The sequence below is a fragment of the Lucilia cuprina genome, chromosome 5 (genome assembly GCF_022045245.1).
Source record: "Lucilia cuprina isolate Lc7/37 chromosome 5, ASM2204524v1, whole genome shotgun sequence".
Taxonomy (NCBI): domain Eukaryota; kingdom Metazoa; phylum Arthropoda; class Insecta; order Diptera; family Calliphoridae; genus Lucilia; species Lucilia cuprina.
The window spans coordinates 15,112,664-15,129,706 of record NC_060953.1 but is presented as its reverse complement, the minus strand read 5'-3'; the positions used below and the strand labels follow the sequence as shown (position 1 = coordinate 15,129,706).

The 17,043-nt window shown below is 31.0% G+C and overlaps 4 protein-coding genes across 4 annotated transcripts; 3 read left to right on the top strand and 1 right to left on the bottom strand.

The window, feature by feature from the left end:
* Window positions 1-3,988: 3,988 nt before the first annotated feature.
* On the top strand, window positions 3,989-7,030 carry LOC111682666. Its single transcript, XM_023444658.2, has 3 exons — window positions 3,989-4,237; window positions 4,312-4,694; window positions 6,732-7,030. Exons 1-3 carry the CDS (start codon window positions 4,109-4,111, stop codon window positions 6,847-6,849), a joined length of 630 nt encoding a protein of 209 aa, XP_023300426.2. The 5' UTR covers window positions 3,989-4,108; the 3' UTR covers window positions 6,850-7,030.
* A 284-nt stretch (window positions 7,031-7,314) lies between these two features.
* LOC111682653 (26S proteasome non-ATPase regulatory subunit 2) lies at window positions 7,315-10,763 on the bottom strand. Its single transcript, XM_023444644.2, has 4 exons — window positions 10,609-10,763; window positions 9,410-10,516; window positions 8,459-9,301; window positions 7,315-8,401 (listed from the first exon to the last, which is right to left on the bottom strand). Exons 2-4 carry the CDS (start codon window positions 10,487-10,489, stop codon window positions 7,574-7,576), a joined length of 2,751 nt encoding a protein of 916 aa, XP_023300412.2. The 5' UTR covers window positions 10,490-10,516; window positions 10,609-10,763; the 3' UTR covers window positions 7,315-7,573.
* An 823-nt stretch (window positions 10,764-11,586) lies between these two features.
* On the top strand, window positions 11,587-12,281 carry LOC111682664 (probable prefoldin subunit 6). The gene is made up of 2 exons (XM_023444655.2): window positions 11,587-11,762; window positions 11,848-12,281. Exons 1-2 carry the CDS (start codon window positions 11,690-11,692, stop codon window positions 12,150-12,152), a joined length of 378 nt encoding a protein of 125 aa, XP_023300423.1. The 5' UTR covers window positions 11,587-11,689; the 3' UTR covers window positions 12,153-12,281.
* A 2,443-nt stretch (window positions 12,282-14,724) lies between these two features.
* LOC111682656 (Golgi reassembly-stacking protein 2) lies at window positions 14,725-16,741 on the top strand. The gene is made up of 2 exons (XM_023444647.2): window positions 14,725-14,965; window positions 15,055-16,741. Exons 1-2 carry the CDS (start codon window positions 14,903-14,905, stop codon window positions 16,552-16,554), a joined length of 1,563 nt encoding a protein of 520 aa, XP_023300415.2. The 5' UTR covers window positions 14,725-14,902; the 3' UTR covers window positions 16,555-16,741.
* The last annotated feature ends 302 nt before the right edge of the window (window positions 16,742-17,043 follow it).

The following is a 17,043-nucleotide window of genomic DNA, read 5'->3' as shown; positions in this document are numbered from 1 at the left end:
AACAATAATTAATGAAACAAAACAAATCAGAAAATTGAAATTTACTTAAAATATTATGTTTTTGTTCTTTCGAAATTATTGTTTTATTGTTTTATTGTTTTTGTTAATTGTGTTTTCTCGCTTATAACTTGAGTTTAATTGGCCAATTACACTCAGTTAAACTAAGATAATAAGTAACTTTACTGATAACTGAAAACACGAAACATATATTAAACCAGGTTTAACCAAAGAATGAAGATTATCTTTATCAGAAAAACTCGCCCTTAAACTAAGATAATAAGTAACTTTACTGATTACTGAAAAACACAAAACATATATTAAACAAGGTTTAACCAATGAATAAAGATTACCTTTATCAGAAAAACCCGTCCTAAGAAGCAGTTATCTTTGTTGGTACTGTCGACTTTTAAGTCGGAAACAATAAACAATTGTTTTTGCAAATAATACTTTTGTAAAATGAATAACACCATGAAAAATTTTAGAACATGTTCTAAAAACTGCTAGTTCTAGAACGAGTGAAAATAGAACCAGAAAATAGTGCCGCCAATACTTCTGGAACCCGTCCCTTAGAATATTGTTGTGGTTTTTAAATACTTCTAAAAAGTTTTCAAGGAACTAGTTCTTTGAAACTACACTAGTTCAATGGAACGCATTCTAGTTTCGAAACAACTTCTTGGAATCAATTGAAAAAAAATGTCAACAAAGTAAAAATTTATAAACTTATTTTTATCGAAATAGAAAACGCATTCAAACGTATATTTTTGTATTCCACTGAACTACAAGATATTAATTAAAAAAAAATTAAAAAAATAATATTGATAAAATAAAAAAAATAAGTTTTTTTCTACCGAATTGCTTATTTTATTTTTTTTATTGTTTCACGTTTAACCTAAGTTTAACTTTGTAATATGTAATACTATTAAACCAATACCGCAATTCCGTAATGTTTTAATTTTAACTACCGATATCGTAAAGTAACGACAAATGTCAGTTGTATTAACGAATTTATAATTCTCTAACTTTTTAACGACCTTAGAATCATAAATTAATAAATAGATGCGAAAGTGAGCATAAGAAATTTTACTCTCTCACATGTACAGGTACTGTGTGAATTCAATACACCTGTATGAGTATTTTATTTTTTTTACATAAACTAACAAAAATATGAAAATACAAAATGTATCCGTCTATCGTCTGAAAAACCTATGAATTTTGCATTAACGTGTCATTGGAGGGATGTTGTTCATTCTTGGCAACTCTGAACTACATCTAATCTAAGTTTCAGAAGCTATAAAAATCCAATATTTGGATGTCAAAAATAAAATACGTTCTCTTAATGACACTCTTGTGAAAATTTTACTTGTTTTTCACCAAACCTTAATGTAATTCAAATATGTTATTTGTAATGATTTTTCTACATCTCTTTTAACTGGGTTTTCATTTGTAAGGAAATATTTGGTTTAAAAAGTAAATAATATGTAATCGCATTTTTAGATATGATTAAGATGTAGTTTGTAAAGTATAACATCAATTATTTTTTGCTGGGTTGCTGTATACAATAGGCTCTTTACTCTTTAGTTCTTCGGAAATTAATGAATTTGAAAAATATCGCCAGTATCATTAAAATCACAGCAAAAAAGTGTGGATAAAGATGTAGTATTTTCTTCACAACTAGTAACCCGAAGCGCTTCAAATTCGGGTGAAAAAAATTATAATGACTATCCTACATCTCCTTTCTCACTTTTAGCAGGGTTTTCATTTATAAGGAAATATTTGGTTTATAAAAGTGATTTTAAGATGTAATTTAAATTTAGTTTGTAAAGTATGACATCAATTTTTTTTGCTGGGATATAATAGTTTTATAGTCATGTGCTATGCATCACCTAAATCTTAATTTTATTAAATAAAAAAAAATAAAAATAAAAAAAATTATAATTAATAGTAATAATGTGGCCTTTAAAAAACCATAATTTTGTAATCCTATAATATCTTTTAATACAAAATTGATAAAATGAAATTCAACAGTATATTGAAAAAACTTTTATGAAAATTCACTCAGAAAAAATTCTTCATATAAGTTTATTCGCTTATGTTTGTTTTTAGTATTAACTCTCTAGATTACTTGGTGACAGTAAAGTGACTGTCTCCACTCTAGCTTACAAAAAGGACACTAATGTAACGACTGTCTCCATTCTCATTTACAAAGAGTATATCGTTACTGTTTTTGGCCGATTATGTTTGGGTGACAATTCCCCAACAATCCTTTTAAACCTACAACTTAAAGTTACCCTTAGCCACTCGACTATACCGACGACTAGCCATTTTAACATAAGCTTGTCCTAGAAGAAAGTCTCAATAGGGACACTAAAGGAACGGTTATAGAACTAGTTTATTATTCAATTATATTTTTTAGAATTTTTCATATTAAGAAAGTTTAAATAACATATCGCTCATTTACTACAAAACTGGCGTTTCGATTAAAAATGCCTCGATTTTTCAAGAAATTTTAAAAATGTAAATTAAATGTAAAACAAATTGAGATAGTAGACTTTAATATGTTTCTCATCTAAATATAAATAACTTATTTATCTAATATCATGAAAACATGAGTTTTAGTTTTCACGTTTATCGAATGCACTTCCGGTACCTTAAATATTTTTATGCATGTTTTATTTCCGATAAAAAAATATTTATTATTTTTTTTTACATTTTATTGTTTTTTGTTTCAAATCGTTTTAAGAACTACTAATACTAATGTATAACTAGAACAAGTTCGAATAGAACATTTTAGAAGCATTTTAGAAGTACATACTTTGAAATCACAGAACCATTTTTAGTGAAACTTTACATTTTAAACTATTTTTAATCAAAATGTATATAAACTTTTAATTCTTGTTTTAAAAAACTTCTCTAAAGCTAATATAAATATTTGCACAAATGAAAAAAAAACTGTTAATTAAATTAATTTTATAAAAATGTACATAATTTATATAAACATGAATTGAATAAAAAAACACATTTTAATTTAAAATAATGGTTAACAATTTATTTATTCATTTTAAACAGATAACAATAGTTCCATTCGAAACTTATACGATTTTCATTTTTTGAAATTGAGTTATATTTTAAAGAATTAACAATTCTTCTAACTAATTTCCTTTGATTTTATTCCTAGAGTTAATTTTTAAAGCTTTCGATGTAGATGAATTAATTCTTAAAGAATGTTAAATTCCTCCTTAATGAATTAATTACGTTTGCATTCAATCTGTTACAAATTGAATTAAAATAAATTTCAACAAATTCCTATTGCTTTCTAAATTCCCTCTGAATGATAAACATTTTGTTTGAATTCAATTTTTTACAAAAGTAATTAAATTTTTTTTCAACCATTCAATTTGGAATAGATTGATTTAAAGTTTTGCTTTATAATTCAAAAGCATTCTGTACATTAAAAATTGAATTAAACAATTTTTCTTTCATTCAATTTGTAATAGAAGGAATTAAACATATAAGAATGATCATTCAATTGAATTCATTCCTATAAAGAATGAATTCTCTTAGGAATTAATTCAATAGAATATAAAGCCAAGGAATTCAGCTTTAGAATTTAAATTCATTGAATGATTTTAAAGAATGGTACATTTAACAATTTCAAGCCGAATTAAAAATATAAGGGAATTAATTCCGAATTGAATTCATTCATTCCAAGCTTTGGTTAGGTACGTTACATATGTTATTATAGTTCCATAAATAGGGAAAGTTTCTCTAGCTTAAAAATTTTACAAAGATTCACTCTATATAAGGCATAAATTTTACATATTTTCAAGTTAAAATTTTTAAAAATTAAAAAAAATGTATACATATTTATGTTTTTTAAAATGTTATATTGTTACAAATTGAAAAACATAGAGTTAACAACACTAAATAGCCGCAGAAATTCATAGTGTGTCAACTGCCGCCGTTGTTATTGTTTGTCGGCGCAGGTCTCTGTTTGTTTATATTGGCAAGAAACGAATAAAGTCAAGTTATATTTGGTTGGAAAATTTAAAAACTTGTAAAAACAAATAGCAATTTCAATTTTAATTAAATAAAAAAAACATAAAACACAATGTACAAATATGCTGCAACAGATTCAATATTTGATGGTGTTTCAAATATATATTTAGTTAGTATTGCAACAGCATTTTTAGCGGTTATTATAGCTTTTTATTGCAGTAATTTTCTCAAGGACGAAAGTGTAAGTTATTATATTGATGTTATTCGATAATCCCTAAATGCAAATTATTGACATCAATTGCACGCAAATTGTAGGAAAAGCAATTAAAACAAGTATTAAATGAAGTAGGCGATGAATATGACGAGAATATGGGGGAGGAAGAATTGCCAGAACATGATGATTATCTTAATAATACAACTACCACTGAAATAGAAAATCATTATCAATTAAAACAGGAAATACAAAAACGTTTAATACTTGATGAATTGGAAAATACCAGTGATTATGAGGACAATGACACTTATAAAAAAGTTTATGCGAAACGCAATTCTAACACATCGACTAATGACAATTCCGACATTGACTATGACACGGATGATGATATGCATGTCGATGGTCTTGTTAGTAAATTGAAATCGAAAAGAGTTAAAGAGTTGGAAGCCCAATTAACCAGAGATCAATTGGAGGAAGAGAAAAGGTGAGTAATTAAAGTTTATTTAAAAAAAATACTGAGTTTTCTAATTAGAATTTTAATTAAAAAGTCGCTTCTTTTCAATGGTTTTGGTTTTCTAATTAGAAAGCCAGAAGAACACTGTATTCATTTTGTTCTACCAAATAGATTTTCCGATATGAAAATCCATTTATTCTGTGGTTCCTTTTAACATAGGACTGTGAAACTGATTTATTCCACAGGGGAGCAGAATCAAATTTGTTTAAATACATTTGACATTAGGGTTTCATAACTTGTTAATGAATAAAACTAATAATATAAGTAGGAATAAGTAGGAAAGTATAGTCGGGCATGGCCGACCATATAATACCCTACACCATGAGTATGTTTTTAAAATTTTTATTTTTTATAAAGAAACTTTTATGTTGAATATTACCATAATTCCAAAATATTTGAACAATTTATTGAAAAAAAAACTAAATTTTATTTTTAAATAACATTTAGTTTTGTTGAGTTTCATTGCGATACAAATGGTTACAAGTCAATTTTAGACGTTTAAGACATTTTTTAAAGGGGGGTTTGTATGGGGGCTAGGGTCAAATAAGAACCGATCCTTAAGAAAATCTGCAGTGTCATTTATACTTATATAAAACTTATTTGTGCCAATTTTTAGAAAGATAATAGAATATTTGACGTAATTATGGCATAAAAAGTTCAAATCGGAAGGTACGGTTGTATGGGGGCTAGGTGAAATAATGGACCGATTTCAACCATTTTCAATAGGCTTCGTCCCAAAAAACCATGCTTGGTCCAAATTTCATCAAATTATCTTGAAAATTGCGGCCTGTACCTTGCGCACAAGGTTTACATGGACAGCCATCCAGCCGGACAGACGGACGGACATGTCTTAATCGACTCAAAAAATGATTCTGAATCGATCGGTATACTTTAAGGTGGGTATTGGACCAATATTTTTGTTTGTTACAAACATCAGCACAAACGTATAATACCCTCCCCACTATAGTGGTGTAGGGTATAAAAAGTCTGTCAAAAAGTGCAATTTTATGAAGGACTAAGATTTAAATGGGTATATTTTTCAATGTAATTAAAATCTAAAATGATCTTAACTAAACAAAATTAGATTTTCAACTTTTTTTAAATTTTTCATTCTTAATAAAACTTGACAAAGGTCAAAGGAATTTTCCTATTTATCCAAAATTTTAAAAAATGTCAAAAAAATTCATTATTTCACAATTTTGATCAAAATGTGCACTTTTCTAATAGTTTCTAAAACACTTTTCCTCTTTCTGATCCCTTATAGGATATTTAGATTATATGGTCCATTTTTTAATAAAAAATAGCTACAATTTACAAGGACAAAGGTGCGATGTATTTTAAAAGTAAAAAGTTTTTATTTCACAATGTTCACAAAGAGGTAACTTTTATATATAAAATTTTACATCTCGACTGTTAGAGTACCAATGATACTGGGGCAGTCAAATTTTTAACAGATCGGACCATCCGCTTAGAACTGCTAGATTTATTTCCCCAAGATTTTGACTTTGTCCCACTGTGTATTTTTATCCACTGTGTATTTATAATTGTGATGTGTTAAAATGAATGTGAGGTGTCTTATTAAAAAGGTACCACTAAAAGCACAGGGTATATAGAGACGTCACGAGCAAAAAGCTATTTCCCTCTCTTTCGCACAAAACGAATTCAATGATTTTTTTAGCTGTATTTTATATACCTCTTCTCACCAAACAATTTCAAAATCAAACAAAAACTGATTTTAGACTTTTTCAAATGTCAAAAGTGACATCTCTGTATAGTTTGTGCTAAAAGTTCTTCCTTGCACAGTAATGTTCAGGATCGTATAATCTGCTCAACCTGTGGTTGGAAACGTACATCCGAGAAATAGAACCAACACGGCAAGTATTCACGTAAAGCATTTTGACTTCTTGTTTCATTTCTATGTTGCCCAATAGTATGAGAGCAAAGTTTCTTATGTATAAATTATTTATTATATACCTAATTAAAAAATTTTATTCATTTTCTTTTCAGAATCGAACGCGAACAATTGGCAGCCATATTTGAGCTTTTAAAAAAACAAGAAGCCGAACTTAATATGAAGGAAATCGATGAATCAGAATTAAATGCTCAATTAGCTTTATATCGTTAAATGATGTCACAACAAGTTGTAGATTAACAAAACCAAACCAAAGGAACCACCAATTAGATACGTTTCTCAGAGTTTTTAAATGTAATATAGTATATAATTATACATATTTTTATATGCTATATAGATATATATATAGTAATAGATAGATATTAATATGTATGTTTGTTTTTGTCCATAGTGATTGTGTAATAAATGTTAAATTTTAAACATTATTTAAATGGTTAAAACTTGTATGTTTTTTAAATTACAATTGGTTAATAATTCAGAGAAATTACAAAGTTGTACTTTGCTTTTTTCATCTGATTTTTATTTTATAAACAAATTTTTCATTATTTTGTAGTTACTTTTTTCTCTTTATTTCTTTTTACATACTTACCTTCATATATTTCCAAAAAGTGTTATGGAATTTTTCACTTTTGTTTAATTTCACTGTTTTACGATAATAATTGTTTAACTAACACAGTATTTGATCGTATGTATTATGAAAAATTATATTTTTAGTGTCCTCTTTCGCAGTTAAGTTTAAGGACCTTAATATTTTAATTGGCATTTCGCAGCCTTAAAAAAATCCAATAAAGTGAAGCATTACAATGAATGCCTCTATTACAGAATATTCAAATGAAAATAAATCTTATAAATTATATTAGAAATCATGAAGAAAGCACAAAATATAATTTAGTTTATATTAAATTTATAAATTTAGCCATACATAATTTCATCACTTTTACTTCACAAAGTTTGGATTTTTCTTTAGTATTACAAAACCTTCCATAATAGGTGTTAATGCAATATATTCTTCGGTGGCCAATTCAGCACGTTCACCCATAGCCAAGAGTACAGGTGTTGTATGTGTTTGGAAGCCGGTTATGGTCTTGGGCTTACCGGCTTGACCGACAACATCAATAGCCATACCCACACGTACGGGAACTTGTAATTGATTAAGATCTTCATCGAAAGTAATAAGCATGCGGGCCTGCATTGCGGGCACCAAACAATACAGCAAATAATGAGAGCGACCCAAAATAAGATTTTTAACATCTAACAAAGACACCAGTGTGGCCATAAGACCAGCCACAGCCATAGGATTCATTAGTTGACGATCACTATGGTAGGGACTTAGGGTAAGTGTACCCTTGCCCAAATGTGTTAAACTTTGAGCGATGCGCACCATGAAAAGATTGCTGGGATCTTTAGAATGATATTGGGCCAACTGACGCAACATAGCAGCCAAACGGGCATTATTGGTGCCAGCACCAACAAGACCCATAGCAAAGATAGCATTATGGGCTACCTCAGCATCGCTGTCATGAGAAAATTTACTCAAAGTATCCAAAATATTCAGTTTAGGATTAGATGCAGATATCAAACCCAAAGCCAAGGGTACGGAACGTCTTATACAGGGCTCGCAATAACGCAATAGATTACCAAATGAACGGAATGCCATCTCGGCACCAATATCTTCACCCATGGCAATAAGTGCAATACCCAAAACAGCAATAGCTTGAGTAGCAGAAAGATCTTTTTCCTTTTCTTTCTCCTTTTCAGCCTTATCCTAAAAATGAATTGATAATCGTTAGAGAATTATTTCATTAATTACTTCTAATATTACCTTTTCCTTGTTGTTTTTATCCTTTTTATTTTTATCATTATCGCTTTCGCTGCTATTCGATGTTTCATAATGATCGGAGCAAATGTGCAACAATTGTTGAATCTTCAAAACGTTGCCAGTACCGGCATAAGCACAGATATCTACCATAGTGGTAGCCATTGATCTGTAGGGTTCATCCAAAACCTCCAATGTAAGCATAACAGCTTCTGTGGCCTTTTGGCGTCCCAAATAGAGCAAACCCAAGCCCAAAAATAGAAAACGAGTGAAAGTATCTTTCAAGTCGGTCTTAGTCAAGTACATAATGGTTTGCAATAAGAATTCCGTGATCTCGGCATTGCAAGAACCCACACCAATCAGACCCAATGACAAGGCTGTTATACCCATAATCTCTACACTGGGCGTAGATTTGTCATTGTGTGAGAATACTGTTTTCAAGGTATCAATAACAATGGAACGGTTTGAGCCAGCATAAGCAATACCCAAGCCTAAAATTGCTCCAATACGCATAGATGTATTGTGATTATGAATATAATCGGAGAGAAGAGCATGAGCAGGATCTACTTCATTACGTATGCCACAATTGACAATACCACAAGCCAACAAAGCACCTGATTTGATATAGTCTTCGGTAGAATATAGATATTTATCGATCATGGTCAAACCACCATCAACATCCCACAAAAGAATGAGGCCTAACGAAGCTGTAGCTGAAAGCATGCCATGTTCTTTATTCTTATACAGCCATTTATTTCCATCTTCAGAAAGAAGTTTATCGACACCGAATCCAGCATTAACAAAACCATTTACAAAACTGGCAGCAAGATTTTGTTTAGCAGAGTCTACCTAAAATTCGTCAAAATAAAATAAAGCATGTAGTCTCTTAAAATTAATATTTTATATGTTTTTGTACATGAAATAGAAATAAAATAAATTTGAAATTCAATAACATACCTGAATCGATGCAAATCTGGTGCGAGCATTATCCAAATGAGATTTATAAATATCTTCGGGAGTTTTCGGTTCCATAATATCCAACTCACGAGCCAAATTCAAAAAGTGCTTATTTAAATTAGCATTTGACATAATCTCCATGAGATCATCATAATCAGGAAATGATTCATCCAATTCCAAACATACTTGTTGTCTGGCCAACATAAAAGCCAATTGTTTTTGTATGGCGGCATCTTTGGTCTCCTTGAAGATTTCCGTTATCTTATCCATATCGTTTAACATTAAAGCCAAACGCATAGCCTGTGTATACTGATTAAATTTACGTGATAGCTGCAAGGCCGTTTCCAAAATTATAGTGTTATCCGGTTCGGGTACATAGGGATAACAGGATTGTAGATATAAGCAAACTCTGGGGTAAGCAGACTCATCTACATACTCTTGCAACAAATGCAAATGATCGATTTCGATAAGTAAATCACAAGCATCAGCTTCGGCGTTATGTTCCATGTTGTAGGGTATAATCTGTTTTACCAGTTCAATTAGTTGGGCCTGGAACTCACCAGAGGTTTCTAAATAATGGGCAGCTATCTCGCCCGATAAATGGCGTACATACTCATGACCCCATTCGCCAATTTTTTGTGTACGATCACATAAGAAACGATAGGCCAAGCAATCTTTACCACTGCCCATGGTCATGGACAACACCGAAATAATATCAGCACAAAGATGGCGGGTCTTTTCATCAGGCATTTGTTTATACAATGTTTTCATAGTCTCATAATGGGGTCTCATAAACTTGAGAGGTTTTGGTACTGAGGTCATTGACGTGGTGGAGGCTCTTATCAATTTCGCCATCATTTCCAAAGCGGGCAGATACAATTTTGTATCGGGTTCTTGCAGACGTTGCACCAACATATCTAATTCCTCCTGTAATTGCTGATCCTCATCGGATAGCTCTTGCTCCTTTTCCTCCTTATCCTTAGCATCTTTATTATCGGCAGCTTTTGGGTCATGTTCTTTCTTTTCGTCTGCTGCTGCAGCACTTGGTTTCTTTTCGGTTTTTGCGGCTTCGCTGGGCATTTTCTTGTTTTTAGATTACGCTTTTTACTTGAAAGATAACAATTTAAAATAGCAAATTAATTGTTTAATTTCTTTGGAATATATTCAAATATACAATATATATGGCTTTTGTTATTTACCTTTGTTAATTTACTTGAAAATTTATAAAATCCGTATTGCAAAAATTTTCGTTTTATTTCACTTCAACAATTACTTTGCGTTTTTCAGTTGTCATTTGTTGGGAGGAATTGCCAGATTAAAATTTTTTAATGTAAATTTGCTGAGTGTGTTCACAGTGTTGTGTTATAAAACCCAAGGTTGTATTTTTTATGAAGTGTATTATGCGTATGAATTCATACTTCACACGCGTCATGTTGAATAGGCGGAATAGTATTGTTGCGAAAAAAATAGGAAATTCATATAGACAGATGGATCAAAGGGTTCGCTAACAATGGCTTTTCTGATAAAAGTTTTACTGATTACTGTTTTTATAAGAAAACAGACGAAATATTTTTACACTTCTGGACACAAAGTATACAGAGATATCACTTTTGACATTTGAAAAAGTCTAAAATCAGCTTATGTTTGATTTTGAAATTGTTTGGTGAGAAAAGGTATATAAAATACAGCTAAAAAAAATCATTGAATTCGTTTTGTGCGAAAAAGAGGGAAATAGCTTTTTGCTCGTGACGTCACTGTATACCCTGTGCTTCTGGACATGGTGTACTAAGTACAAGGTAAGAATTTTTGGATACGTGGGATTTTCTTTTTCTAAGGTAAATATAATAAATCACGGTGGCAATATATAACTTTTTTTTTTGAAATAAATATCTAATTTATTTTGTTTTTGTAGGATTGACTTTACAAATGCGTCATATTGACATTATAAGCGCCATGACAAATGTGCGTTTGTCATGCCTGGTCTTAACATATAGGTCATATGATCCATATGCATCTAAAAATGTTAATTACCGTTACATATATTGCAGATATCTAAATGATTACAAAACAATTTCTTTCAGTGTAAACAATCATACAAGGTTGTAAATATGTGATGATTCATATTTTAACTACTACTTTATTAATTAACCCTGTGGTCGTACCACATTAAACAACCATTCCTACTTTTGCTAAAAAAAATATAATTTCTGCATTTCTCGAGCAGCATCTGCTTAAAAATTTGTTAAAAACATTAAAATTTCTTAATTAAAAGACCAAAAAATGGATAAAAATAGCGCTGCCTTAGTAAAGAAATTGCAATCCGAATTGGAAGCTTACCAAAATTTGCAAAAAAGTATGTAATTCATAAAATTCCATTAAGCCGGAGAATGGTGGCCCACCTTAACCAAAATTATTTTATTCTTTTATTTATTACTCAGCATGTGTGAAATTAGTCAAACAACGTACATTATTGGAGAGTCAATTGAATGAAAATAAATGTGTTTTGGACGAACTTAATCTCTTGGGACCCGATAACAAAGTATACAAACTCTATGGCCCTGTATTGGTTAAACAGGAATTAGAAGAATCACGACAAAATGTAGGCAAACGTATAGAGTACATATCGAAAGAACTAAAAAGTTCAACTGATACTTTGGAAAATGTAGAAAAGGATATGACTAAACATCGGGAGGCTGTGCAAAAATTGCAACAACAATACCAAGTAGCTGCCGCTATGAAATAAGAAAATCGAATATGTATATTTTATTAAAAAAATAAGTTGTGTTAATGCTTTAAGTCAATAATCATATAAATGGAAAAGAATTGGCATCAAAGTTGGCTAAAAAATATACGTATACATTTTTACTTGAAAGTATTTCGGATTGAGATGGGATGTGGGAAATGGGTACAGGACAAAGACATAAAGTGTTCTAATCCAACCGTTTAAAAGTTGACCTTTAAGTTTTCATATAGAATTGGATCTGAAAAAGCTTGAAATTGATATATAATACAATGCATGTCAATAAACCATTGAGAGCCAAGATCGACTTGATATTTTTATACCCTACACCACTTTAGTGGGGAGGGTATATTGGGTTTGTGCTGACGTTTGTAACATACAAAAATATTCGTCCTATACCCACCTTAAAGTATACCAATCGGCTTAGAATCATTTTCTGAGTCGATTAAGCTATGTCCGTCCGTCCGTCTGGCTGGCTGTCCATGTAAACCTTGTGTGCAAGGTACGAAGCCTATTGAAAATGGTTAAAATCGGTCCATTATTTCGACTAGCCCCCATACAACCGTACCCCCCAAATAGGGCCTTTTGGCTTATAATTAATTTAAATGATCTATTATGTTAACAAAAGTCGACAAAACTTAGATTTATAAACTTCAAATGACACTACCGATTTTTGTAGTGATCGGGCTTCATTTGACCCTATCCCCCATACAAACTCCCCTTCAGAAAATGTCTTAAAGGTCAAAATTCACGTACAAACACTAATAACACTTTTAAATTCTACATAAATAATATTGAAGAAGACTTAACTCCCCCTACCAACATTTTTAAGGATAGGGCCATATTTTGCCCTACTTCCCTTTGAGCCCTCTTAAAAAAATCTTTTTTTGCCAAAAAAAAGTAAAAATATTCCGAAATAAAGTTAAAAACAAACGAAATGCTTTATTTTTTAAATAATCCCAATTTTTAACATACATACTAACTGGTGTAGGGTATCATATGGTCGGCTACGCCCGACTATACATTCATACTTGTTTAACATTGATTTCTACATTTTTTAGTTAAATCGAATTTAAATACAATTAGTTTAGACTACACTGGAAAAATATTAATATGCATCAAACACAACTTTCATTCTGGATAAAAATTAACATTTTATATACGTTTTATATATTTTAACATACTTTTTAAAGCTTAAATAATAAACAAATAGTAGGTCAATCATGAAAAATTTCGCAGATCGATTATTGGTACATAAATCATTTAAGTTTAATATTCTTCCAATGACATTATTAATTAATTTGCTAAGAGTTTGTAAAAAAAACTAATCAAGAATATTTTCAAGGATTGATTCGAAATTTTGCTCATATCTTCAATATTTATGAAGGGATTTTGCTGATTTAGAGCAAACAATATAGAGATTCATAAGGTAAACCATGTTCTTGTATTTAGTTTGCTGAGTAAACTAAAACGGAGCAAAAATTTCATATTCGTCATCTAAAACGCAATCGGTCCTATCATTTGTTATAATAACCAACAATGACGTATATAATAAAATGGGATAAATTAGACTTTTTACCTTTAATATTTAAATGTTTTTTGTTTAATTTTATTGTCGTTTGTCAATAAAATTAATAATTATGGTCGGAAGAGTCCAATTTTTGGTGTGGACATTTGTTTTGATGCAATACATTAGAATCACCAATAAAATTGATTTTGAATTTTTGGTAAGTTAGGGCCGTTTGCGTTTAAGGTGAAGATATGAAGGTTATTATTGAAATAATAAATTTTGGGATTAGAAAAAGGCAAGAATGGAATAATGGCAGAAAAAAATATATATATAATTTTAAAATTTGAAAAATTATATGCTCATGTGTTAAAGGAAGGGACTTTTAGGTGATAATTTGCAGAAAAAATCCAATCAATTTTATTCTTTGCTTAAACAACGCAATCTTACCTATAATCCGGAAAGATAAATATTCAAACACAACAGTTGGTAATATTAAATGCTTCAAAATTTCTTTCCAGATATATTTAAGAACAGTCTATCTTCAAAGGAAAACTATAATGAAGTACTAACAAATTGTAAACAGTCAATAAATGCGCTCAAAATGGCCTCATTAGCAAAATCCTCAAAGACTCCTCAAACTGTCATCAAGCTGACCAAAATGTTGGTATCTTTAAAATCTTAATACGCAATATCCTTAATGGCAATGGCTCCTTAAAAAAATGTTTTTTGTATGAAAGTCGTTAATAAAATAGCGAGACTTGAAAACTTTTTCGTAATAAGCGGTTTTGACAATACGCAATTAAAGGACATATTTGACTCAGTAAAACTACTCTCCAGAAATAATTTCTCTTTCATAATTATTATTATTTTTCATTTATCCTATAATTAATTAGCATCTGATGTAAAATTAACAGTTAAAATAAAAATCGTTAAAAATTTAAAAACTGAACGTAGTTAAAAACTTAGTCGACTTACCGGCGTCATTTTTGGTATCAGCCGCCGCCGCCGTCGTTAATATTTGTCGGTGCAGGGCTCTGATTGACAACACTGGAGAAATTATAGAATTATTTGGTTTTTTTTTGACAGTGCCACGCAATTCTTAACAAAATTTTGTTGATTTTTCTTCAGTGAAATAACAATTGAAAATATTACAAATAGCTTTCCTAATAATTTTAAAAATACCAAAAGTTGAAATTAAAAAAAAGAAAGTTGACACTTATAGAAACTAGAAAGCCAAAAGAAAATGGGATCAAGTCATAGTGTGGAAATACCCGGTGGAGGAACTGAGGGCTACCACGTATTAAAGGTAATGTTATTGAACTGCATAGTAGGCACATATGTACTTAACTATTATATGCATATATGCATGTCTTCAAATGATTATATTTTGTGTAGGTGCAAGATAACTCGCCTGGACAAAAGGCTGGTTTGGAAGCCTTCTTCGATTTTATTATTGCCATAGCGGGTACACGCTTGGATCAAGACAATGACATGCTTAAAGAACTTTTAAAGCAAAATGTCGATAAGCCTGTAAAACTTGTTGTTTATTCGAGTAAAACTCAAACTGTGCGAGAATTAACCCTAACACCCAGTTCGGGCTGGGGTGGTCAGGGCCTTTTGGGCGTTAGCATACGTTTTTGTTCTTTTGAAGGTGCCAATGAACATGTTTGGCATATTTTGGAGGTGCATCCAAACTCACCAGCAGAGGCTGCTGGCCTGAGAGCCTATTCGGATTATGTTATAGGTGCAGATGCTATAAGACATGAAAATGACGATTTATTTACTTTGATTGAAACGCATGAACAGCAGCCCTTAAAAATGTACGTGTATAACATTGATGATGATGCCTGCCGTGAGGTGACCATCAAGCCAAATACACATTGGGGTGGTGAGGGTGCTTTAGGATGCGGCATTGGTTACGGCTATTTACATCGTATACCCATACAAGCTGGTAATGCTTCTGTTGCTAAACCACCAACAACTATACCGTCATCTACAAGTGTGACGGCACCACTGCCAACATCTACACCGGTTATACCGGCAACGGCACCAAGCACAGTTATAGCACCTTCATTGCCTTATGTGCCTCCTCTAAGTAACACGTTTGCTACTGCCGCATCCAACGCAGCAACACCAACAACTATAACGACTCCACAACAGGATAATACGGTAAATCCTCCAACTCAAAGTGTTTTCAAGGCCTATTTCAATCCTGATGATAATACACCTGAATTGATAACAACACCTGAAACAAATAATTTGGGAAATAAAGAGGAAACTACTAGTGAACAAGTAAAACAGCCAATTGAACATAATTCTCCTACTGAGGCCTCCCAGCCAACAGCAACACCTAATGAAAACTTAACAGCACAATTGCAAAATTCTGCTGAGGCCAACTTTGGTACTGTACCAACATCGGTTAACACTACCTTGCCACCACCTTCGAATCTTTATATACCAGGCGTAATAGAAGCAACTAGTAATGTTGCTAATATGCCACCAATATCGACCCCAACGCAATTACCCTATCCTCAAGCTACTGCTCCCCCAACACAGATGAACGCTAGTGCAATTCCTATGTATTCGACTGGTATACAACAATATATGTCATCTCCAGCGGCTTTATCGTATCCGGCTGCCCAAACTGTACCTAGTTATCCACAAATTCAACCTTCAATGGGCGGTTTATATCCTACACAAAGTACACCTATGCCACCACAAATGGCGGCTTATCAACAACAACAGCAGCAGCAAACACAACAAGCAACACCATTAGTACCCGTTATGGCACCAACAACTACATCTGCTCCCGTTATGCCACCACCACCACAAACATCGTCATCTATGAACCCCTTTACTCCTCCACCACCCACTTCAACAGCATTTAATAATTAAGTTATATGTTTAAAGAAAAGAGTTTATAATTATGCATAAATTTGTTTTTGTTTAAAATTTCTATAACAAACAAACAACCTTATCATTTAGTTTAACCCTCTCTCTGTCTCTCTTCTTTAATAATTTCTTATCTTTAGCCCAATTTTGTTCTCATAATAAAACGTTTATTCCCTTTTAACTGTGACAATTGCATGAGCTTTTAACTTTATATTTTTAATTGAATCACAGGTCCATTTTCTTTTTAAAACAATATAAATGTATTTTAGTTTGCTGACAAAGTCATAATTTAAAATTAAAAGACTTAAAAAAATGGTTTAAGTATTACAATAACCTAACACATTTCAAAAATAAATGGACTTTTAATTAAATTCATTAAAATAGCTCATACATATATTATTTAATATTAATTTTGTTTATTATATTTTTTGCCTTATTGTTTGTTTTATATAAATAAATATAAATAACTTTATAATGATGTGAACGTATTGA

What these genes read in the sequence shown, in the direction of transcription:
- LOC111682656 (XM_023444647.2), top strand. Translation starts at nt 14,903, where the DNA reads ATGGGATCAAGTCATAGTGTGGAAATACCCGGTGGAGGAACTGAGGGC. An exon ending in AGGGCTACCACGTATTAAAG is followed by an intron (nt 14,966 to 15,054) that starts GTAATGTTATTG and finishes TATTTTGTGTAG; the next exon opens with GTGCAAGATAACTCGCCTGG.
- LOC111682653 (XM_023444644.2), bottom strand. Translation starts at nt 10,489, where the DNA reads ATGCCCAGCGAAGCCGCAAAAACCGAAAAGAAACCAAGTGCTGCAGCA. An exon ending in CCAGATTTGCATCGATTCAG is followed by an intron (nt 9,302 to 9,409) that starts GTATGTTATTGA and finishes GACGAATTTTAG; the next exon opens with GTAGACTCTGCTAAACAAAA. An exon ending in ATAAAAACAACAAGGAAAAG is followed by an intron (nt 8,402 to 8,458) that starts GTAATATTAGAA and finishes ATTCATTTTTAG; the next exon opens with GATAAGGCTGAAAAGGAGAA.
- LOC111682664 (XM_023444655.2), top strand. Translation starts at nt 11,690, where the DNA reads ATGGATAAAAATAGCGCTGCCTTAGTAAAGAAATTGCAATCCGAATTG. An exon ending in TTACCAAAATTTGCAAAAAA is followed by an intron (nt 11,763 to 11,847) that starts GTATGTAATTCA and finishes TTTATTACTCAG; the next exon opens with CATGTGTGAAATTAGTCAAA.
- LOC111682666 (XM_023444658.2), top strand. Translation starts at nt 4,109, where the DNA reads ATGTACAAATATGCTGCAACAGATTCAATATTTGATGGTGTTTCAAAT. An exon ending in ATTTTCTCAAGGACGAAAGT is followed by an intron (nt 4,238 to 4,311) that starts GTAAGTTATTAT and finishes CGCAAATTGTAG; the next exon opens with GAAAAGCAATTAAAACAAGT. An exon ending in CAATTGGAGGAAGAGAAAAG is followed by an intron (nt 4,695 to 6,731) that starts GTGAGTAATTAA and finishes TTTTCTTTTCAG; the next exon opens with AATCGAACGCGAACAATTGG.